The sequence below is a fragment of the Dromiciops gliroides genome, chromosome 2, assembly GCF_019393635.1.
Source record: "Dromiciops gliroides isolate mDroGli1 chromosome 2, mDroGli1.pri, whole genome shotgun sequence".
NCBI lineage: Eukaryota > Metazoa > Chordata > Mammalia > Microbiotheria > Microbiotheriidae > Dromiciops > Dromiciops gliroides.
The window spans coordinates 355,491,499-355,515,484 of NC_057862.1; the positions used below are offsets into that span (position 1 = coordinate 355,491,499).

Sequence of the window (23,986 nt, forward strand, 5' to 3'; positions counted from 1 at the left end):
TTTATTAAGGAGGATAAGAATTTGGTAGAGAAGAAAAGGCCTAGATTCCTATCTATTAAAGGGAGAGCACATTTCTAGCTCCCCTCTCCGCCAGAGTCCCCAGGAAAGAGACCCAGTCAGAGCGCCAGGTTCCTCCTTCTTCCTCCCACTAGCAAACGTCACTTCCTGATGCCAAAGAAAAGACGCATGTTCTTGCCCTCAAAGACCTTCCTTTCATGGTGGAACTTTTCTACAGTAAGTCTCCAGCAGGTGGCGTCATTCCAATCATTACACCCACTTTGCTGCTGCTAATCTGCTGCAGGCTAGTGACTGGAGTTCCAAGTGTTCTAACTGGGTAGAAAATATGAGTAAAAGGCCCTGAGCAAACCCCATCTTGGCTCCCTTTCATCTGTTTGGCCCCCCCCCATTACCTGCTTGGCCACAAGAGAGAGTCAAAGACCACTCTGAAGAATCTGTCTTTAATTAAACAAAAATACATCTGTGAACAATAGGCCCCATCACTCCCTTGCCCCTTATTCCCAGCAGGAAGCCAGGAATATATGGGATAAATCTGAGGTATTCACAAGCCCAGTCTGGCCACAATAATTGTTCTTGGAAAGTGGGAAGAGGTTCCTAACTGCTCCTCTCCTCACCTCACCGCTAACACATGCACAGGTATATAAAGAACTACCTGTACTCACCAGGGCCTTGCCTCAGACCAGGCCCAAACTAGGTGGTGAGAGAGAGAAGAGGAGGACAGAAAGGTAAGTTCAAATCTATTCTAAGAGGAAGGAAGGAAAGGAGAATGGGTACACCCCAGCCTCTGCCCTTTTTGATCACTGCTGGTATGCACACAAAGCTTGTGGAGGAGCAATGAGTGGCACCCCAGAGGAAAGAGTGCACCAGATCCACAGTCCAGGGACCCTAGAGCCAGCCCTCAGCCTTCAAGAATGGCACCGAAGTACTCCCCTGTGGGTTCAGGTTCAATCTCTCCTCCCTAGGGCAGATCCAGCACCCTGGATGACTGTCCCAGGAGCAACTAGGCCTCCCTAGTCCCCAGCACAAAGTCTGGACACAAGCAGGAGCAAGCAGTTCCATCAGCCGGCCCCAAAGGCTAGTAAATGGGGCAGAGATGTCAGGAGCAGCCTGGGATGACATGGGCAGCGTAGCAGTGGTCACACACCCTCACGGGCTTCATGTAGCCAAACCAAGGCAGAGGCACAGAGTTGGATGAACATCGTGAGCAGAAGATCTGGGGGGCATGAGAAGAAAAGCTCACTATCTCCTCAGCTCTGCTCCCAACCCATGCCCCCAGCACTAAAAAGGACCAGCCTGGCATCACAGAATCATGGCTTTGTTCCCAGCTCCCTACGGTCCAGGGAGGTAGGCTGAGCTAGAATGAACCCCTCTCTGGGCTTCCTGGGCAAAATGAAGGGTTTGGCCCAGGAAAGCTTTGTGGACCACTCAAGTTCCTGGGCATCCAGAGGCCTGAGAAGTGGGCCCAGGAGTCACCTGTTCCTCTCCCTGTCCCTACCGTGCACCATCCAGGCCATCTACCTTCCCACAGTTCCGGCAGTGGTGCCTCCGACGAGTGAGGCTAAAGGGAGTCTGGCAAGCAGTGCAATGAAAACAGGCATGATCCGGGACCCAGGCTGGAGGCTCTGTGAGGCAGACAAAGGAATGCATCTGTGAGCAGGAACAGCCTATGGAAAGCACAGCTGGGGGTGGGGCGGGGACGACAATAAGTATAACACCTTTGACAACTGCACCTCCAATGGTAGAGCAGTCAAAGCTAAATGTATGTGGGTGTATGTGGGGGGGTGAGGTGTGGAGACACACAAGGGAGCTCACTAAAATTCCCCCAGAACCACTGGGGCTGAGCCAGTCTGCAGGGATCTACTTGGACCCAACTCACCTCGGCCATATTCAACACACCCGGTGCAATCTGCCAGAGGAGCAGCCAGGCTACAGCCTCCTTCCTCTGCTTCTTCCTCTTTGGTGGGGTCACAGGGAGAGAGGGGATGCAGAGATAAGGACAAGACTGGGAAGATGAAGCAGTCCTGACAGACAACAAGCTCTCTGGGGTAGCCACAGCCCTCCTAAGGAACCTCCCTCCAAGGGGCCCAGGTGGTATTGTTCTTTGGGGCGTGGTCATATCTTGAGGAAAGGACTTCTGGTGATTGGGGGTAGCTTGGTATACTTGGTTAAGACATTAGACTTGCAATTCAGTTCAGATCTGATCATCAATACTTACTAGCTGTGTGACTCTTGGCAAGTCACTTAAATCCTCAATGTCCTCATCTGCAAAAGGGACCTCTAAGGTCCCTTCTTCCTCTAAACTATGACCTTAGGATCTCTTATTTAACAGAAGAGGAAAGTGAGACCCAGAAAAGTTAAGTGACTTGCCTGAAGTCACACAGATGGTAAGTGACAAACCCAGAATTTGAATCTGGCTCTTCTGACTCCAAACCCAGCACTTTCACCTGGACCCTTGTATCAAGAGCCAGCCCTTGGTAGCCACAGGACTCTCACCTGGTCCAGGCTTGGATACCACCACCAGGAACACCGTGTGCAGGATGGCTCGAAGTTCACTGGCAAAGTTGGTCTGCAACTGGTCAGCTACACCTAGTGGGGAAATGGTGCAACAGTGGCTCCCCATTCCCACCTGGGGCAGTGTCCCCCTTACCCTGCCAGGCTCTAGGAGGCTTGGTAGAGATCGGTTCAGCCTTCCTCCATGGTCTAGACCTTTCCCTCCCAGCACTGATCTGTTTCTCCATCATCTGTGCTGATAATGCAAAGAGCAAGAATTTCCCTCAACCTAGCCCACAGTACAGGTGGGTACAGACTCCACCCCCTCCACACACAGTGCCTATGTTAAAGACCCCAGTCCTTTTTTTTCCTTTCTTTTTTTTTGGTGAGGCAATTGGGGTTAAGTGACTTGCCCAGGGTCACACAGCTAGTAAGTGTTAAGTGTCTGAGGCTGGATTTGAACTCAGGTCCTCCTGAATCCAGGGCCAAGTGCTCTATTCACTGCACCACCTAGCTGCCCTAAAGACCCCAGTCCTGAGCTTATCCTTTGTCTTTCCCCCACCCCAGACAGCAGAGACGCCACCAACACACCCTCACCTGAGATGCAGACAAAGAGGGAGTGGAGCATATTTTGAGAGCTGGGGTAGCTAGCCCGAAGTGCCTTGCCCATCTCTGCCTGCAAGGACCTGTCCCAGAAAGAGACAGACTCAGAAGGGTCACCTGTCCCAAAGGCAGCAGGGAGGCCTGGGAGAAGAGGGCTCCCACACGCCCACCCCACCCCCAACCCCAGGACAAAATAGGACTTTAAAACAGGTTGGCATGGCATGGGATAGGCCAAGAAGGGAAAGGATCAGCACATACAAGCAGCAGAGGGACCCAGAATTGGAGAATGCATCACTAAAAAGGACCCTCAAAATCAAATTCCCTCACTTTCCAGGAGAGCAAAGTGAGATCCAGTTTAGATTCTAGAGAGGGGGAAGGGCCAGAACCCTGGGCTTCTAACTTCTAGTCTAATAAGAGTCAGAAATGAGAACGCTTCTGAGGCATGTGCCAAGCCTGAGCTGGGACTGGCTTGGATGGGACTGGCCTTGCTGGGCCTTGGGGAAGCAAGATCCCCAGCTCCAGGCTAGGGTTGGGGAAGGGCTCTTCTTCTCTGGCTTCTCCCATTGGCTGAAGGCTTACCTGGCAGTCACTGGCTCGTCCTGCCCAACATGTTGGTGGGCACCGTATCTTCTGGGCTCTTGCTTCCCTGGTTCCCTTGAATGCTGGACAGTGCCAGGGGACCCAGCTCCAGTGGGTGCTGGCCTGTCCAAGGGCAGGGGGCAGGGAGCATCTCCAGAGTCCATCCATGAGAAGGAGGTACCTGGCTTAGTTCCCAGACTCTCCCTTGATGCTCTTAAGCCCTGATCTGGACAGCCAGGGGCTGGATCCTGCTTGAAGGGCAGATGCAGGGCAGGTTGTGGGGTCCTAACCCTAGTCTGACAAGAAGCGTTAGACACTGATCTCTCTTGTCTGGGATTGTCCATGGGCTCCGAGGGGGCATCTGCCATACACAGGCTCCGTTCAAGTATGAAGAGCTCGTCAGCTGATAAAACAACCAAGAGGGCTCTGTAGGAGGAGAGGGGCCAGATTTGTTCTGAGATCTATGCCCGCCCACTTGGGCTCTATCCCTTCTACCACAAGATTGAAGGGCCTCCCCAAACCAGACCAGTGGGAACTGTCTCCATTCCCGCCCCGCCCCCCCTTACTGAATCTTCTGCAAAAGGCTTCGAAAGGGACTGAAGACATAGGCTGTAGCATCAGGTGGGCTCAGGCTCAGGGGGCCCTCAGGGTGGATGAGAAGGCCACTGTGAAGCAAAGGATATGTGTTAGGGCCTTTTCCAGTCCCTGACCCCAGAGCTTATTTAAAATCCAGGTCCTGAGGAATATTTACTATGGATGAAAATAAAGTCCTAAATGTAGGTTAAAAAAAAAAATGTACTGTGCAAGGAGGGGGAGGGGGAAAGGGGAGAAAGGAATGTTAAGACTAGAAAGCAGTTTATTTTAAAACAAGTAGAGGTCTTAGTGGACCACAAGCTCAGTGAGGCCACAAAGTAAGTTCAATCTTGGCCTCAACTGATAATAAAATCATAGACTGTTAGAGCTGAGAGGAACCTTAGAAATCACCTAGTCCACCCCCTTCCTTTTGCGGTGGAAGAAACTGAGGTCCAAATTCCAAAGAACTCCATATCCAGAAAAAAGAACTGTGGATTCTGAATGCAGATCGAACCATGCTGTTTCTACTTTTTGGCTGTTTTTTTTTCTTTTTTGAGGTTTTCCCCTTGTGTTATGAGTCTTCTTTCACAACATGACTAATGCAGAAATATGTTTAATATGATGGAATGTATAACCTATATCAGATTGCTTTCTGTCTTGGGGAGGGAGGGACAAAAATTTGGAACTCAAAATTTTATGAAAGCAAATGTTGAAAACTATCTCTATGTGTAACTGCAAAATAATAAAATACTTTTATAATAAAAAACAAACAAAAAGGGGCGGCTAGGTGGCACAGTGGATAAAGCATCTGCCCTGGAGTCAGGAGGACCTGAGTTCAAATTCGGCCTCAGACACTTGATACTTACTAGCTGTGTGACCCTGGGCAAGTCACTTAAGCCCCATTGCCCTTAAAAAAAAAACAACCCACAAACAAACAAACAAAAAAAGTGAAAAAAAAAAGAAAAAGAAAGAAACTGAGATCCATAGAAGGTAGGTATAAAAGTAAGTGGCAAAGTTAAGGCTTGAACCCAGGTCTCCCACTGCTACATCTGATTTTTTTTTTTTTGGTGAGGCAATTGGGGTTAAGTGACTTGTCCAGGGTCACACAGCTAATAAGTGTTAAATGTCTGAGGTCAGATTTGAACTCAGGTCCTCCTGAATCCAGGGCTGGTACTCTATCCACTGTGCCACCTAGCTGCCCTACATCTGATATTTTGTCCACCACACAATGCTGTCCATTCTAATGTCCAAAACAGAGGAAGTTAGGAGCCTGCTGTCCAGAGCACATCTGAAGTACTGTGTCCAGTTCTGGTAGACATAGTTTAGGAAATACATCAACAAGTTGTGCCCAACTTTTCTATACCCAGAAAAGAGTTACCAGAATAAAGAGGAAATTAGAACCATGTCATGTCATAGATTTAGAGCTAGAAGAGATGTTGGAGGCCACCTAGACCAATCACATCATTTTGCAGATGAGGAAACTGAAGTAGAGAGACCAGTGAGTGACTTCCTTGAGGTCACCCAGGTCATTGGCAGCATTAGTATTCAAACCTGGGTCATCTGACTCCAGATCCTTCCTACAAAGGTCAATTGAAGAAGTTGGGGATGCAGAGGCTGGAGAAGAAAAGGGTTGCGGGGTGGGGGAGAGAGAAGGGCCTGAAAGATTGGCATGTGTAAGAGGGGCATGCTTTCTCTTGTTGGCCCCACTGAGCCTGATCATATATCTTCTTTTTTTGTTTGTTTGTTTTGTTTTGTTTTTTCGGGGCAATGGGGGTTAAGTGACTTGCCCAGGGTCACACAGCTAGTAAGTGCCAAGTGTCTGAGGCCGGATTTGAACTCAGGTACTCCTGAATACAGGGCCGGTGCTTTATCCACTGCACCACCTAGCTGCCCCCCTGATGACATATTTTCTTGTGGCTGACAAAACTAGGAACGGCAGAGGCAGATTTCAGCCACACACCCCCACCCCCAAAGGAAATGCCTCCTAAGAATTCTTACTCTTCAGAGGGAGAAAAGGTTACCTCGGGAAGTGATGATTTCAGAGTTCTTTAACACTAGTGGAGGCTTCAGGGATGACCACTCCTCAGGGAGGGGCCTTTAGCCCAAACCCCTCATTTTACAGATGAGGAAACTGAGGAGGAAGGCAACTTGTTTAAGATTATTGACAGGATTCTTACTTGCAAAAGGGATAGGATCAGTCTTCTGAGGTAGCTTCCAGCTTGAAATTCTATGAACATACATCTCCCCCTTCCATTTTCCCCAGAGATTAGCTGTAGCCTTGACCCTAGATCCCACCCTGAAGACGAGGTCTTGGAAAAATCCCTAAGGCCTGTTTTTCCTCACCTGATGATGGCCAGGCGAGGTATGGTCATCATGAGACTAGGCTCGTAGCTGTCAATCATCTCTTGGGTTAGGTAGCCAAGTTTCAGGGCCCTGATCCAGAAATAAAGTAGGAGGTAAGTTGAGTCCTAGGCATAGTTTGACCTGACCATCCCCTGCCCTGTAGCTGTCCAGCTCCAGGGGATTCCTCCATAGCCAGCTTTGTGGCCCTGCTATCCTGAGCCATTTTCTAGGACCCCTCCCACAAGGCTGGTTACCTGGCTACTGTCTCACAGAAAAGAACGGCCACCTCCTGCTGTTGCTCCAATTCCTCTGGGGACTTCATAGGGGCTACCATTGCCACATAGCTGAGAGGGAAGAAGCAGCGATGGTCAGAGTCATCCTCTGCTAGCTTTCCTAGGCCAGTGAGTGTGGCAGAGGCCTGCTCTGCTGCTGGCCCCATCTTCCCACAGCCTCTCTCAGATCAAGGTGAAAGGCAGAAGGCAGAGAGTCAGAGCTCAGATAAGGAGCTGAGAGAACAGTACACCCAAGAGTAGTCACTTCCTGTCCACATCTCCCAGTCCCAGATCTGTCCCATATTCTTAGCCTTACTTGAACTCAAAGTCAGCAAAGAGGTTGTCAAAATGAAGCAGGGCGGAACGCAGAGACTGAGAGCAGGGCCCAGGGCGGCCCAGACTCTGCTCTCGAAGGAGAGCCCGAGCCTGCTCCAGGCTAAGCAGCAGGTCCCGGGCTAGAGGTTGGAGCAGCTGTTGGGCACTCTCGTCCACTTCCACAAAGGAGCCAGCCACCAGGCACTGAAGGAACACAGGATGCTAGACTGGGATGGGGTGGATCAGGAGGCCTGGGTGGGGGTGGGGGCAGTAGCAAAGAATAATGAGCCGGGGAGGGAAGAAGGCATATCTAAGCCTGTGAGCTCTTCTCTTAACCACTGAGATTAACCATACCAGGACTTGGGAGGATGTTGGGCCAGATGCAAATCAGCTGGTGTGGAGCTCTGCTGGGCATGAAAGGGAAATTCCTCCCCCTCCCCTCAACACTGAGGAGAGCAGAGACCCCAGCTCTGTACATGGGGTGGCTGTAGTCAGACACTAACCTCAGCAGCAAAGAGTATGTGGGATCCCAGGCTCACACCCATCAGCTCCTCTGGGAACTTGGCCACATAGTCCCGAGGCCTTCGATCACCAGACAGGTTCTCCTCCATTATCTGCTCCATCAGGGCCAATAGCTGTTCCTGGGACACCAGGCAAAGAGGTAAAGCTCAATCATAGCCTCCTGCTCCAAGCCAGCCCTCCCCCTTTGAGACCTCTGACTCTGGGGTCCTCATTCCCAAGCCACAGCTTCCTCCCTTCTTCCCTCCACTGGAGAATCACTCTTGTGTTCCCAAACCCTCAGTTTGGCCCTTCCCTACTCCTCCTTCCTCAAATATCAGCCCAATGCTAGAAAGGGAAACTTGGATGCATATCACCAAAGCCAAATGGGTAATGCCTCACCAGCATCTAAACCTCTGGTCCAAGACTGTCAGCTATAATAGAGAGATTCCTGGACTGGGAGCCAAAAATCCTGGGTCTGAGACTTAGCTCTGCCACTTATTTCTATGACTTTAGGCAGTCAGTTCAGCTTCCCGGACCTCAGTTTCCTCATCTGTAAAATGGACTAAATGACCTTTAAGTTCTCCTCCAGGCCTAACATTCTATGAATTGCTATCCACCCAACCTGTCCCACCCACTGAGGTCCCAGTTCCTGTCCATGGTGCTGCTATCCTGTTATCTAATCAACTTTGACATTTTTCTCTCCTTCAGAGCCTACAAACAGATACCAAGTCCTGTTTCTGCCTCCAGAATCCGTAGTATATATCCTTATCGCCAGTTTAAAAATCAACCTATTGACATCTTTTGCTTTTATATCATCTTCATTTCCAAATATTTTCCTCTCTCTTCCCTTCCTTAACAAGCCATGCCTTGTAACTAAGAAAGCTGTTGGTTCCACACATAAGACAATACATCAGCTGATGTGGGCAATGTCCTGCACTCACAGTCCTTAATGTCTGTGAAGAAGGAAAGTACACTTCGTCTCTCATCTCTTTTCCATGGCCAAGCATGGTTAGTATAATTACACATCATTCAGTTTCATATTTGGTCCTTTTAATTTACATAATCACACTCACTGTGTCTGTTGTCTTCTTGGTTCTGCTTAGTTAATTCTATAATTGTTAATATAAGTCTTCCTATGCTTCTCTGAATTCTTCAAATTCATCAATTGTTGTGGACTACTAATATTCCATTTATTTATATATCAGTCTATTTAGCCAGTCCCTAATCATGGGCACCTACTTTATTATCTGTTCCTTGCTATCTCTCTCTCTCTCTCTCTCTCTCTCTCTCTCACACACACACACACACACACACACACACACACACACAACAAAACACTGCTATGAATATTTGGGCATATATGAGATTTTTTTTTTCTGTCTTTGACCTCCTTGGGGGCATATGCCTAGCAATGGGATCTCTGTGTCATTTTTTTTCCTTTTTTTAAGCATCATTTCTAATTGCTTTCCAGATAGGTTGGACCCCATAGGAATTATGCTTTTTAAAAAGTGACCATATACAGTATTTTTTTTTTTTTAGTGAGGCAATTGGAGTTAAGTGACTTGCCCAGGGTCACACAGCTAGTATCAAGTGTCTGAGGCCGGATTTGAACTCGGGTACTCCTGAATCCAGGGTCGGTGCTTTATCCACTGCGCCACCTAGCTGCCCCCATATACAGTATTAACAACATTGTGTGATGATCAACTGTGATAGACTTAGCTCTTCTCAGCAATATAATAACAATCCAACACAATGCCGATAGACTCATGTTGGAAAACGCTTTCCATGTCCAGAAAAAGAACTATGGGATTTGAATGCAGATCAAAGCATGCTATTTTCACCTTGGTTGTTGCTTTGCTGTTATTGTTTCTTCTTTCTTGTGTTTTTCTCTTTTGTTCTTATTCTTCTCTTACAACATGACTAATGTGAAAATATGTTTAACACAATTGTAATATATAACCTATATCAAACTGCTTGCTGGCTTCGAGAGGGGGAGAAGGAAAGGAGGTTGGGAGAAAAATTCAGAACTCAAAATCTTACAAAAGTGAAGGTTGAAAATTATCTTTACATGTAATTGGGAAAAAAAAAGGTCTGGAATGAAAAAGTGACTAAACTATCCACCCTCTTTGACCTCATCATCTCTTACCTGGATATTAACATAGCCTCCTAACTTGTTTCCCTTCTTCCCTAGAGGGAAGGTACATCTGGCTGGTGTTGGAGTGGGATGGAGAGAACCATAGATGGTGCAAAAGGGACCTAGTTGATGTTGGAGGGTGGGAAGCATACCTGGCTAGCATGGAGCTGATTCAGCAGCACCAAGTAGTGCTGAGGGTCCTCCTGTACATCAAGGCAGATGATTTCTGTCACCACTTGTGTCACCCGTTCATCAGCAAAGAAAAATTGAGCCAGCAGCCGAGGATCTGATCTCTAGGTAAGGAAGGTAGGAGTTAGATCTAAGTCAGTGTCCCTCAGGGATCCCCACACTCCACATTTCTGGGGACTGGATTCAGGGTCAGAAGATATGGGTCTAGGGACAGCTAGGTGGCACAGTGGATAAAGCACTGGCCCTGGATTCAGGAGGACCTGAGTTCAAATCCGGCCTCAGACACTTGACACTTACTAGCTGTGTGACCATGGGCAAGTCACTTAAGCCTCATTGCCTTGCTCCCCCACAAAAAAGAAGAAGATATGGGTCTAATATCAGTTCTGTCACTTACCAGTATAACTTTGGGCAAATCATTCAACCTCTATGGGCCTCAGTTTCCTCACCTGTAGAATGAGGACATTGGACTAGATGACCACTAAGGGCCCTTAAAGCTTTAAATGTATGATTCTTTGAACTACCAGCTGGGTAGGGCTTAGCATAGGCCCCCACCTAGATGTGGAAAGCATTCAATGCCATCACATGAGATGAAATGTACTTTATCTTAACAGACAGGAAACACCTGCTTATAGCCATAGGCATCACTTTAGAATCAGCTGTCTGTAGTTGGGCCACTAAATACTTAAAAGAGTCAATTTAAACGTCAAAACAGAAAAATGGATAAAGTCAAGCAACCTGAACAGTTTAAACACAATTACTATCTCCAAAATACTCGGGGGTCCCATCACTAGGAAAGACTATAGACTCAATTCCCATGTCCATTACCCATAGGCTACTGAGTTCCTGACTGAATACCACATCTTTCCATTTCCCAGCATGAGGGTAGGGAAGATGGTAGGTTAGGGAAGGAATACACATTTATAGAGTGCTAAGCACTTTACAAATATTGTCTCATGGAAAATGCTCTCCAAATACAGAGAAAGAACTATGGAATCTGAATGCAGATTGAGGCATGCTAGATTAACTTTTTTTTTTTGGTTTTTCTTTCTCATGGCTTTTCCCTTTTGTTCTGATTATTCTTTCCTAACATGACTAATGTGAAAATATGTTTAACATGATTGTGTTGTATAACCTATATCAGATTACTTGCTGTCTTGGTGGAGGAGGAAAGGGAGGAAGGAAGAAAAATGCAGAACTCAAAAATCTTACAAAAATGAATATTGAAAACTCTTTACATGTAATTGGGAAAAATAAAGTACTATTAAGTAGGATAAAAACAAATATCTCATTTGATCCCATAATTCTTTCTTTCTTTCTTTTAAAGTGAGGCAATTGGGGTTAAGTGACTTGCCCAGGGTGACACAGGTAGTAAATGTTAAGTGTCTGAGTCTGTATTTGAACTCAGGTACTCCTGACTCTAGGACCGGTGCTCTATCCACTGCACCACCTGGCTGCCCTGATCCCATAATTATTTACATTTTACAGTGGAGGAAACTGAGGTAAACAGAGGTTAAGTGACTTGCCCCAAGTCACACAGCTAGCAGACAGCTAGTCTGAGACTGGATTTAAACTCAGGTCTTCCTGACACCAGGCCTGGTGCTCTGTGCACCATGCAACCTAGATGCCTCTGGTTAGGTTGGGACACAGACAGGACTGAGAGATAAGCTGGGTACCATCCATGAGAGGCAGCTTGCTGGCCTGGCTACTCCTCTGAACTTGGAGTGAGCTTAGACCTGGACCACAGGCAAGTCTCTAAGTCTCTCTGAGACTCAATTATGTGTCAAATGGGGATAAACTCCCCTGTGGTGGCCCTGTCAGGGGTTTACTGTGAAGACAGAATGTCCTAAAGTGCTTTGCAAACCTCATAGGACCACCTAAGTGTTAGTTATGATCAGGCCCACCCTGCTTGGAGATAGTCCCATCTTGAACTCAAACTCTTATTTTTTCACACACCCATGATCATCCCACTCAAAATTTCAATTCAATTCAACATGCTTTTATTTGTCAGCTATATTGTGTACTATCTTAGGCACTGCAAATTAAAAATGAGATGGTCCCTCCCCTCAAAGAGCTTATGCTCTTCTGGGAGGTAATGACTTCCTATTTTCTGAGGAAAGTTGGAACTCATTTGGCCTGGCATTTGGGGCCTTCTACAAACTAACAACATTCTACTTGTCTAGCTTTATTTCATAGTACTTACCTCCTAAATTGGACAAGTCTCTTGAATTTGAGGAGATGCCCATCAATTAGGGAATGGCTGAACAAATTGTCGGGTGAAGGGGCAGCTAGATGGCACAGTGGATAGAGTACCGGTCCTGGATTCAGGAGGACCTGAGTTCAAATCCGGACTCAGACACTTAACATTTACTAGCTGTATGACCCTGGGGAAGTCACTTAACCCCAATCGCCTCACACAAAAAAAAAACACCAAAAAAACAACAACAACAAAAAATTGTCGGGTGAGATTATGATGGAACACTATTGTGCTATAAGAAATGATGAGCAGGATGCTCTCAGAAAAACCTGAAAAGACTTATATGAGCTGGTGCAAAGTGAAATGTACTGTATACAAAATAACAGCAATATTGAAAGATGATATGCTATGAATAACTTAGCTATTCTCAGCAATACAATGATCCAAGACAACTCTGAAGGGCTTATGAAAAATGTGATTCATCTCCAGAGAAAGAACTGATGGTGTCAGATTGAAGAATAATTTTTTTAGTTTCTTTTTCTTAAGTTTTTTTGTCCATTTTCTTTCACAACCTGAATAATATAGAGGGAAGAAGAGAATTTGGAACACAAAGTTTTAAAAATGGATGTTAAAAATTGTTTTTACATGTAATTTGGGAAAAAATAAAATTCTAAATAAATGGAAAAACAAAACAAAATGAAATAAAGTGGACAAGTCTCACCTAAAAATACCATTTGCCTTCTTGTTTTTGCTCACTATGCTCCCCATATTTCATTTAAAATTAATTCAGTAAGCATTTATAAAGTACCTCCTATGTGCCCAACATAAAGCTAGGGACTGGAAATATAAAAACACAGTGGAATAGAGCCTCACTTCAAAGCCTTTATGTTCTACTCAAGGACAACAAGAGATATACATTAAGTATACAAAACCCATTCAAAACAAATATAAAGACATTTCAATATAGGATGGGAAGGTATTGGCAACTAAGGTTGATCCAGAGAATCAGGAAGTTTATACCTTCTCCTCTTCACCTATTAAATTTCTACCTATCCTTGAAAGCCTTGAAAGCTCAACTCAAAGGCTACCTCCAGGAAATCTTGCTGTCTAACCATTTTCCATCTTTTGTTACAGGCAGTGTGATACAGAAGACAGAACACTGGTCTGGGAATCAGAGAACTTGGGTTTGAATCCGGACTTTAGAATCTGACCCTTGATAATCACTAGGTGCATGATGACCATGGGCAAATCATTTAACTACTACCAGCCTCAGTTTACTCAGCTATAAAAAAGGAATACTAATACCTCTAATAACTATTTCATAGGACTTCAAAGGAGCTAGAGTAGGTGAAACACCTTAAGGCCCAAAACAAAGGTCAAATATTGTTCAGTCAATCAACATGCATTTATTAAATGCCTGATATGTTCCCAGTACTGTGCTAAGCATGGGGTATGAAAAGAAAAGCAAAAAATGGTCTTAAGGAGCTCAGAGTCTAATGGGAAACAGCGTGCAAACAGTTCCGTCAGTCAACTTGTATTTATTTATTTTTTAAACTAAGTTTTGATATCTTCTATTTCTTTGATCATCATAGTTATCCCAAGTACCCCTCCTTTTGCCCCTCCGAAAGAGTCATTCCCTCCCTTGGAGGAAACAATTCTTGCAGAGAGATGGAGACAGACCAGATTACAAGAGAAGGAGGAGAGCAAGGAAGTAGAGATATAGGGTGTAGATAGCTTTTTTAGTAAGCTTATCTATGGATAGAAGAGATGTGGGATAGAAAGGCTTAAGAGTAAATAAACAAACAAAACAAACAAAAAAGAGTAAGGCATTTGAAAAATAAATAAACAAACAAAACAAACAAACAAAAAGAGTATTAGGTGTAAAGGAGCCAGAAGAAAGGAAGACTGAAGGTGCATCAGGCTAGTACTGTCGCAGTCTGTTCTCTGAGTAACAATGGGCTTCTCAGAGGGATTGTATGTCTGAGTTTGTCCCTTCTCATAACCTTTTTTAAAAAACAAGTTTTTGTTGATATTTTCTATTTCTTACATCACCATAGTATCCATGTAATCATCTCCCTCTCCAACCCTGAGAGCCACTCCATATAACAAATAGTGTTTTTTAAAGAGGAAAAAACATCAGTACAACCAGTCAATACATTGAAAAAGTCTGAGAACATGTAAAATGTATAATATCTATGGCTCTCCAGCTAAGACTGAATTTGAACTCAGGTACTCCTGAATATAAGGCTTGTTCTCTATCCACTGCACCACCTAGCAGTTTCTGAGTTCTACTTGATCTTTATAATTTCATTATAATTACTTTTAATTTTTTTTGGTGTGTAGTTTTTCTCTCATTTTATATTGTTGTAGTTATTGTATCTATTGTTTTCTTGGCTCTGCTTATTTCACTGAGTTCATATAGATCTTTCTGTGCTTCTTTGTATTCATCACATTCATCATTCCTTGCAGCACTTATATTCCATTACATTCATGTACTACAATTTGTTTAGCTGTTTCAAACAATGGGCATCTACTTTGTTTCCAATTCTTAGCTATGAGGTTGGGGGCGGGGGGGGGGGGGGAGAGCAGCTAGGTAGCACAGTGGATAAAGCACTTCCTGGATTCAGGAGGACCTGAGTTCAAATCCAGCCTCAGACACTTGACACTTACTAGCTGTGTGACTCTGGGCAAGTCACTTAACCCCCATTGCCCTGCAAAAACAAACAAACAAAAACCACCAATTCTTAGCTATCACAAAAAGTGCTGCTATAAATATTTTGAAGTATATGAGGACTTTTTTCTTGTTGATAGCTTCCTTGGAATATAAGTCTAATAATGGAATCTGTGGTTGAAAGGGTATGGAAATTTTAGTCACTTTACTTGAATAATTCCAAATTGCTTTCCAAAATGTTTGTACATTTCACAGCTCCACTAACAATGTATTAATGTATCTATCTTTCCACAACCCCTCTAACAATGACTGTTGCTATTTTTTGTTATTTTTGCCATTTTGTAGGGTGTGAGGTAAAAACATCAGGGGTGTTTTGACTTGCATTTCTCTTATTAGTGATTTGGAGCATGTTCTCAAGTGGCTATGGACTCTCTGCAGTTCTTTTAAGAACTATATGTTGGGGCAGCTAGGTGGCTCAGTGGATAAAGCACTGGCCTTGGATTCAGGAAGACCTGAGTTCAAATTCAGCCTCAGACATTTGATACTAACTGTGTGACCTTGGGCAAGTCACTTAACCCCAATTGCCCCACAAAAAAACCCCACAATTTGTTCATATCCTTTGACCATTTATCTACTGGGGAATGACTATTAGTCATATATATATATATATATATTAGTAGTAGGCTTCCACCAGTCACTGACAACCATGGATCAGCACCTTGAAGAGCCACAGACCACAGTGTGGCTGTGTGTTGTATCTACCCCATGAGGAGTAGCTGGAGTGTCCTCTCCAGGGCGCTGGCCTGGGCAGATCAATATGGAAAATAAGCTGTTGCCCATGTAGCAGGTTTTCCCTCTCTGAGACATTGGTGGATCCAAAGGAAAGGCAGAGCCAGTACAGTTTGGCACCAGTGCTGCTGTAGGAGTTGCCAGAGGGATGTGATGTCTAACATCCAACTGCCTAAGGGACTCCAACTCCTGATTTTTCCTCCCTTGAAGCTTTTCCCATATATGGGTATAGCTGCAAGGCAGCGGAGGTTTAAAATCAGGGTTTTCCTTCCCCTAGGTGAGTTGCCTACCAAGGCTGATGAGCCCCACCTGTCCAAAATGACTGGTTTTAGGGCACCAGTGACTCACCTTCTCCCCTTCTCCTGTTAGTGGAAACAATTCCGCCATGAGGCCAGGAGTTGGGCTTTGGTTGTCAGAGGCTATTTGAGACACACACCATTGGAGCATTTTATAGAGTGTGAGCTTATCCCCCCTCCCACACCAGCATGACAACCTTTATATGTGTGTGTGTGTGTGTGTGTGTGTATTGTTTATGTCTTCGATACCAAATGTTTATCAGAGAAATTTGATCAGAAGATTTTACCCCCATCAGACCACTTTCCTTTTTATCCTATATACGTTAATATTGTCTATTTAGAACCTTTTTAGTTTCAAGTGACCAAAGTTATTTATTTTATCTTTTGTAATTGCCTCTACCTCTTGTTTGGTTTAGAATATATCTCCTACTCATACCTGTGAGAGAAACATGATATGTTTCTCTTCTAATTTTTTTATAGTATAATTAAAAAAAATTTTTTTTGGTGAGGCAATTGGGGTTAAGTGACTTTCCCAGGGTCACACAGCTAGTAAGTGTTAAGTGGCTGAGGCTGGATTTGAACTCAGGTCCTCCTGAATCCAGGGCTGGTGCTTTATCCACTGTGCCACCTAGCTGTCCCTAGTATAATTTTTAATATTAAGATCATGTGCCCATTTAGGATGTATTGTTGAGTGTGGTATAAACTTAAGTCTAATTTCTGCCAAATTGCTTTGCAGTTTTTTCAGCAGTTTTTATCAAATAGGGAGTTTTCTTCTAGGTAACTTGTATTTTTCACTTTATCAAATTATTGAGTTCTATTGTTTTTCAATCTCACTTATCTAGTCCATTTATCTATCTCTCTATTCTTTTTTTTTTTTTTTTTGGTGAAGCAATTGGGGTTAAGTGACTTGCCCAGAGTCATACAGCTTGTAAGTATTAAGTATCTGAGGTCAAACTTGAACTCAGGTCTTCCTGAATCCAGGGCCAGTGCTCTATCCACTGTGCCACCTAGCTGCCCCCTATCTCTCTATTCTTTAACTAGTAACAGATGGTTTTGATGACTGCTGCTTTATAATATAATTTAAGATCTGGAAGTTCTTGTCTCCCTTCATCTTTGATTCTTTTCATCATTTCCCTTGATATTCTAGATCTTTTGTTTTTCTAAACGAATTTTGTTATTATTTTGTCAAATTCCATAAAGTTTCCTCTTGATAATTTGGTTGGTATAGTATTAAAAGCGTAAATTAATTTTGGCAGTATTGTAATTTTTATTATATTGGCATGATTTAGCCATGAGCACTGAATATTCCTGCTGCTACTTAGGTTGTTTTTTATTGCTATAAGGAGCACTTTGTAGAATATATATGTCTCTGTGTTTTGGGAGGTTGATCCCAAGATATTTTATACATTTTTTTAGTTATTTGAAATGGGATTTCCTTTTCTATTATTACTTCTTCTGTTTTGTTGTTATTATATAGAAATGCTATTAATTTTGAGGATTTGTTTTGTAGCCTGTAACTTTGCTGAAGCTGTTGTCTCAATTGGTATCTCTGTTAATTCCCTAGAGCTTTCCAAGTAAACAATCATATCATCAGCAAACAGGGCTAATTTTATCTCTTCTTTACCTTTCTCTATTCCTTTCTCTTGTCTTATTGCCATTGCTAGCAATTAAGACTATGTCAAATAATAGTTGAGAGAGTAGGCATCCTTGCTTCATTCCCATATTTATTGGAAAAGATTCTAGTATATCTCCATGGCTTGCTCTTGGTTTTAGATAGATGCTTTTTATATTTTAAAAAATCTCTCTATGCTCATATTTTGTAGGCTTTTAAAGCATAAAAGTATCGTGTTTTGTCAAAGGCTTTTTGCATCTATTGAGATTATCATGTGTTTTAAAATGTTTAGATTTGTAATATTAGCTGATTGTTTTCCTAATATCGAACCATCCTTGCATCCCTAGTATAAATCCCACTTGATCATAATGAATGTGTGACCCTGGGCAAGTCACTTAACTTCTATTTAATTCAGTTTCCATAATAGCACCTATCTCTGTGGGTTGTTGTGAAACTCAAATGAGACAATAATTGTAAAGCACAGGGACACATAGCAGATGCTAGATGTTAACTACCTGCCCCCACTCTACTTTTCCAAGCCTTATTACTTATGTTCAGTGAAACCAGCCTCCATATTGTCCTCACAACTGAAATTCCACCTCTGGTCTCCTACCTTTTTTTTTTTTAAGCTTCTTTTTTTTTGGGGGGGGGCAATGAGGGTTAAGTGGCTTGCTCAGGGTAACACAGCTAGTAAGTGTCAAGTGTCTGAGGCCAGTTTTAAATTCAGGTCCTACTGAATCCAGGGCTGGTGTTTTATCCACTGTGCCACCTAGCTGCCCCCTCTCCTGCCTTTTCAATGTCAGTTCCCTATGGTTGGAATGCCCTACCTCACCACCATCCCTTCTGGGAATCCTTGATTTCCTTCAGCACTCCAATGGAGTGCCACCATCTGTATGAGGCCCTTGTTTGTCCCCTGAGCTGCTAGTAAACCCTTCCCCCAAAGACCCTGTATTTATTTTGTATGTATAGTATTTTGGCATGTGAACATCTTGTCTCCCCTGTTAGAATGTAAGCTTAGGCCAGATTAATTTTGATTTTCCTCTGTACATAGTAGGCACTAAATAAATGCTTATTTATTGATTAATACTATGGTTACAATGTATAAGTCCCAGGCTGGTACACATTTAAATAAATATAACGCCTCCCCAAAAGCATGGTGGCGTTGCTGGTCTAATATAAAGGGGAGTGTGTTAAAAATGGAACAGGTGGCACAATGGGATAAAAAGGAAAAAAAGGAAACCAGCCCTCAAACTTAGGGAGCTAATATTCTACTGGGGGAAACAGCTGAGTAGAGAGAGAAGTAAATAGGAAGTAAATACAAAGTAATTTGGGAAGTTGTTCAGTTGTTCCAGTCGGTCCGACTCTTTGTGACCCCATTTGGGGTTTTCCTGGAAAAGATACTGGAGGGGTTTGCCATTTTCCTCTCCAGCTCCAGCTTAGCTTGGAGCTGGACAGTAAAGTTGGGGAGCTAGGTGGCACCATAGTGCACAGAGCCTGGAGTCAAGGAGGAACTGAGTTCAAATACAGCTTCAAGCACTTACTAACTGAGTGTCCCTGGCCAAGGCACTATTTGCCTCAGTTTTATCATCTGTAAGAACAAACAAACAAAACCATCCTGGGCCATCTCCAATTGTCCTGATGTATATCTTGCCACTGGACCCAGATGGCTCTGGAGGAGACAGTGAGGTGGACAACCTTGCACAGCCCTCCCTCAACTTAAAATCCCATTCAGTGCAAGTCATGACATCACCTGATGTCATGGTCCTCTTTGAGAACGAAGGACAGTTAACAACAACAATCATTGGTAAAATGAGATGTAGAAGGAAATAGCAAACCACTCCAGCATTTCTGCCAAGAAAACCCCAAATGAAGTCACAAAGAGTCAGACGTGACTGAACTACAACAAAGGAAGAGTGAAGGGGTTTTAAATGCCAGAGGAGTTTGTTGTTTTATCCTAAAGGCAAGAGAGCCCCAGAAGCTTCTTGGGCAGGGGATACCCGTGTCTTCAGATACAATAGTCTGGCAACTAAGTGGAGGGCAGAATGGAGAAAGTAAAGAGATTGGAGGCAGGGAAACCAATTAGGAGGCCATTTTAGTAGTCCAGGAGAGAAGTGTTTGAACTAGGGAAACAGGCTTGCAGAAATTAAGTAATTTGCTTATAGTCATACAGCCAGCTTTGGAGTTTAGGATTTGAACCTAGCCATTATGATCACAAAGACCATCATCGATCCTTTTTTTTTTAAAGTGTGCCAGCCAGGTTCCAAGTCCAAGCAAAGAATTGAAGTTGGAGTCAAAGAGGAAGAAGAGGATAATTTCATAGGTATGAGAGTTTTCCTGCTTCTAGTGCTCTTAGCACTATAGTATGCTCTATTATGAAGGAAGAAGGAAGGAAGGGAGGAAGGAAGGAAAGAAAGAAGGAAGGAAGAAAAGGAGTGAAGGAGGGAAAGAGGAAGGGAGGAAGGGAGGAGAAAAGGAAGAAAAGAAGAGAGGGAAGGAGGAAGAGAGGAAGGAAGGAAGAGCTAATTTTTTATACAGACCATTTGCGTGGCTAATCTCTAAAGCCCTGAGGTTTCTTCAAGCCCTGGGGGACACGAGCGCTGCCTCACCTCCCAAACACCGCCTCCCTTCCATTTACTCCACTTCCTCATACCCTTTGGAAAAACTGCTTTCAGAAGGAACAGGATTGACTGGAAGAGGCCTGACTTGGGAAAGGACAGAAAGGGCTAGAACCGGAATCCAGCAGGTGTCCTCCAACCTCCCTCCGGCTCCCTGCTCAGCAAAGGGGCTGGCCGCCCCCTCGGAGGAGAGGCCCTTCTCACACAAAGCCTTCCAGTCCTCTCCCCTTTGGCTTTCATTCCTTGCCGCTTCCCCTGACCTAGCATGCCTTCTGCACTGTTGGCATAAACTCCAGAGGGGCCCCTGGGAAACACTCGAGACGCACCTTCCCTCAGAGCTCCAGGATGACACCCAAGGCGCTGCCCGCTCTGCCCACTCCTTTCCTCACGCCCACCAGTAGCTCCAATGGGGAGGGCAGCCTCCTCCTCAGGAGCCGGCAGGGCTCTTGGTGGGGAGCGAGGTGCGGAGCGGTGGGAGTTTCTTCCCTTTTTAGAAAGTGTCTATAAAGTCCCCGTAGGGGAGAGGGTCTGGAGGAGGGAAAAGTAGGGAGAGCCCCATTTGTTTGCGAGCGGGGATCCGGGTGCCTCCCATTGGGAAGGGCAGGGGAGGGGAAGCGGCAGCTGGGGTCTGGGGGAACCTGGGGCGCTTGGCTCCAAGAAGTGGATAAGGACTGGGGGGACTTACCTTGGGCCGATTCAACCACTTCCTCACGGCGGCCGGCAGCATGACAGGACCAGGCAAAGGGGCAGCTGTCCAACCTCACCTACGCCGTCTCACCTTGGCAGAGCCGAACCGGTCTTGCCCCACCTCTGCAGCGCTACGCACCTGACCCCGCCTGGCCCGCGGTGGGCTGGCCCTGAAAATGGAGGAGGAGGAGTAAGAGGAGGGTTCGACCCCAGCAGGGCGCTCATTCCAGAGCCTATATGCCCCTAGCCGCAAGCAGCTAGTGGTTACTGCGTTAGGTTCCAGAATCCTAGAAAGTTAGAGCGGGGCTGGGGACAAATATCACCTGTTCTTCCTAGGGGGAAATAGAGAGGAGGAGGACTTGCCCAAGTAAGTGGCAGAGACAGAACTAGAACCCCAGACTCATAGCTCGGGCTCAATTCCGTTTCTCCATTCTCCTTGGGGCTTGGTGACCTCATCTGCGAAATGGGTATAATAACGCCTGGACTACGTAGCTCCCCCGCTGAAGTAAGGAAAACACTGTAAAATTCCGGAGCATTAAAGAAATGACAGTTTTTGTTAGGGCAGCTATGTGGTGCAGTGGATAGAATGCCGGTCTGGGAGTCAGGAAGACTTGAGTTCAAATGTGACCTCAGGGGCAGCTAGATAGAGCACCGGCCCTGGATTCAGGAGGACCTGAGTTCAAATCCGACCTCGGACACTTAACACGTACTAGCTGTGTGGCCCTGGGCAAGTCACTTAACCCCAATTGCCTCACCAAAAAACACAAACAACAACAACAACAACAAATTTGACCTCAGACACCAACTGTGTGACCCTGGGCAAGTCACTTACCTCTGTTTCCCTCAGTTTCCTTATCTGTAAAATGAGCTGGAGAAGGAAATGACAAAACACTCCAAGAAAACCCCAAATGGGGACACAAAAAGTCAGAGATGACTGGATAAGTTGTTATGCTCTGGATTATTCTCAATTAAAAGGCTAGCTTTTGGGGGCGGCTAGGTGGCACAGTGGATAAAGCACCAGCCCTGGATTCAGGAGTACCTGAATTCAAATCTGGCCTCAGACACTTGATACTTACTAGCTGTGTGACCCTGGGCAAGTCACTTAACCCCCATTGCCCCGCAAAAAAAAAAAAAGGCTAGCTTTTGGGGCAGCTAGGTGGTATAGTGGATAAAACACCAGCCCTGGATTCAGAAGGACCTGAGTTCAAATCCAGCCTCATTGCCCGGCTCCCCCCCCAAAAAAGGCCTAAATTCAAATTAAACCTTAGACACTCCCTAGCTGTGTGATACTCTCAGTGCCTCAGTCTCTTCTTCTGTAAAATGACCCTACCTCTTAGAGTTATTATGAGTATCATAAGCCTTGGAGTGATAAATAAATGCTAGCTATTATTATTAAATTGAGGGTAGTCTGGGAGGCACTAAGATCAAGAAGGATTGGGGTAGGCGGGTCTTTTTGTCTCCTGGAAGAGTTGACTTTGCGGGGGAGGGCCCATCTTACCTTTCCAGACTTAGCTCCTCCCACATTGATCTTTGGTTTTCTAGGGAAATGCATCCTGGTCTTTGCAGACATGCTCTGCACCTGAAACGTGGCTCTTTGCTTCCAGGCTGAGCTCATAGGCCACCTCTTCTTTAAAGGCTTCTCTGCCTCCTCAATAAATGAGTCATCCATAACAATGTCTGCCCTAGGCACGTAGACCTTATCACCTCCTGCCCTATATTATAGTTGAGCCCATATCTTATCTCCTTGGAAGCAGCATGGAATCCTGGAATAAACACTGGCCTTGAAATCAAGAAACCAGGCTTAGAACCTAGGCTCCATTCACCATTTACTAGCTATGTGTCTATGGGTAATTCACTTAACTTCTCTGCTTCTGTTACTTCATCTGGAGAAAACTTCCTTCAATACTCAAGTCAGGTGCCACCTCTGATCAATCAGAGACATTTCCTGACTGCCCTAGCTGTTAGAGCTGGGTCCCACTTCAAACAATCTGTCCATTACTTTTCCAGGCTCCAGTTTTATTTCCCCATAGACTGTAAGTTCCTTAGGATCAGCAATTACTTTTTCACTTATCTTTGTATCCCAGCACTTGGCACTGTTCCTTGCACAGAATGGTGAAACAGATTATTAATGGAATACTACTCTGTTGTGAAAATGAAATGTGTGATGAACACGGAGAAGTACATAAAGATCTACATGAAGCATTTCAGATCAATAGAAGTAAAGCCAAGAAAGTAATATACAAAATAATTCCAACAATGTAAATGAGTAGAAACCACTACACATCAAAAAGTCAAAAGTAAATGTAGTAAAATCATCAAGATCAACTGAGACTGGAATGAAGAGATAAGAGAAGACACCCCCAACCTACTCCTGGGTAGAGGTGGGAGGCCCACAGGTGTCCCATTGCACATGTTTTCAGACATTCTCAGTGTACTGATCAGTTGTACTGGTTTCCCTCCTTCCCCTCTATACAAAAATATTATTTGTCATATGGGATGGCTTCCAGAAAGGGAAGAGGGAGGGATACATGGGATAATATGGTGATATAAGAATCAGAAAGGATTTTTTAATTTAAAATTTTTAATTAAAAAAAAATTGAGGGCAGCTAGGTGGTGCAGTGGATAAAGCTCTGGCCCTGGATTTGGGAGGACCTGAGTTCAAATCAGGCCTCAGACACTTGACACTTAACTAGCTGTGGTGACCCTGGGCAAGTCACTTAACCCTAATTGCCCTGCAAAAAAAAATTTTTTTTAATTAGGCTTGCTGTTCAGTACAGGAAAACTCTGGTAAAGAGCTTTGATACCAATGTGCATTGGTACCTTCTTCACAATTTATGGTCTTAAAGAGTTGCCTGGGAGGACTAAGAAGTTAAATGTCTTGCCCAGGGTTGTGTCTGAGGTGACCTGAAACCTGAGTATTCCTGTCTCTGAAGCCAAATCCCTTCCATTATTCCATGTTCCTTTTTATCTAAGCTTTCTATTTTCTCTAGTGTCTTGCAAACAGTAGAAACCTAATAAAAGCCTATTGGTTTCAAAAGAACTGTAAACTATCAACAACAATATGAATGAATGAATGAATGCTCCAAACTGCTAATTAGTAAGAGA

At 44.6% G+C, this 23,986-nt stretch overlaps 2 protein-coding genes across 2 annotated transcripts; both read right to left on the minus strand.

Moving 5' to 3' along the window:
* Window positions 1-1,037: 1,037 nt before the first annotated feature.
* LOC122738073 (lateral signaling target protein 2 homolog) lies at window positions 1,038-3,205 on the minus strand. The gene is made up of 5 exons (XM_043980130.1): window positions 3,106-3,205; window positions 2,512-2,604; window positions 1,895-1,972; window positions 1,537-1,640; window positions 1,038-1,231 (listed from the first exon to the last, which is right to left on the minus strand). The coding sequence occupies exons 1-5, from the start codon at window positions 3,176-3,178 to the stop codon at window positions 1,115-1,117; spliced, it is 465 nt and encodes a 154-aa protein (XP_043836065.1). The 5' UTR covers window positions 3,179-3,205; the 3' UTR covers window positions 1,038-1,114.
* Window positions 3,206-3,686: 481 nt separating this feature from the next.
* LOC122738877 (lateral signaling target protein 2 homolog) lies at window positions 3,687-20,982 on the minus strand. Its single transcript, XM_043980765.1, has 8 exons — window positions 20,880-20,982; window positions 9,981-10,121; window positions 7,697-7,834; window positions 7,195-7,397; window positions 6,861-6,950; window positions 6,607-6,696; window positions 4,257-4,355; window positions 3,687-4,116 (listed from the first exon to the last, which is right to left on the minus strand). Exons 1-8 carry the CDS (start codon window positions 20,919-20,921, stop codon window positions 3,687-3,689), a joined length of 1,233 nt encoding a protein of 410 aa, XP_043836700.1. The 5' UTR covers window positions 20,922-20,982.
* Window positions 20,983-23,986: the final 3,004 nt, after the last annotated feature.

Coding starts and splice junctions, on each gene's coding strand:
- LOC122738073 (XM_043980130.1), bottom strand. CDS start 3,178: ATGGGCAAGGCACTTCGGGCTAGCTACCCCAGCTCTCAAAATATGCTC. Junction 2,605..3,105: donor CCTCTTTGTCTGCATCTCAG/GTGAGGGTGTGT, acceptor TTTCCCCACTAG/GTGTAGCTGACCAGTTGCAG. Junction 1,232..1,536: donor ACTGCCGGAACTGTGGGAAG/GTAGATGGCCTG, acceptor CATGCCCCCCAG/ATCTTCTGCTCACGATGTTC.
- LOC122738877 (XM_043980765.1), bottom strand. CDS start 20,921: ATGCTGCCGGCCGCCGTGAGGAAGTGGTTGAATCGGCCCAAG. Junction 7,835..9,980: donor ATCAGCTCCATGCTAGCCAG/GTATGCTTCCCA, acceptor CTGGTGTCCCAG/GAACAGCTATTGGCCCTGAT. Junction 4,117..4,256: donor AGCCTTTTGCAGAAGATTCA/GTAAGGGGGGGC, acceptor CTCCTCCTACAG/AGCCCTCTTGGTTGTTTTAT.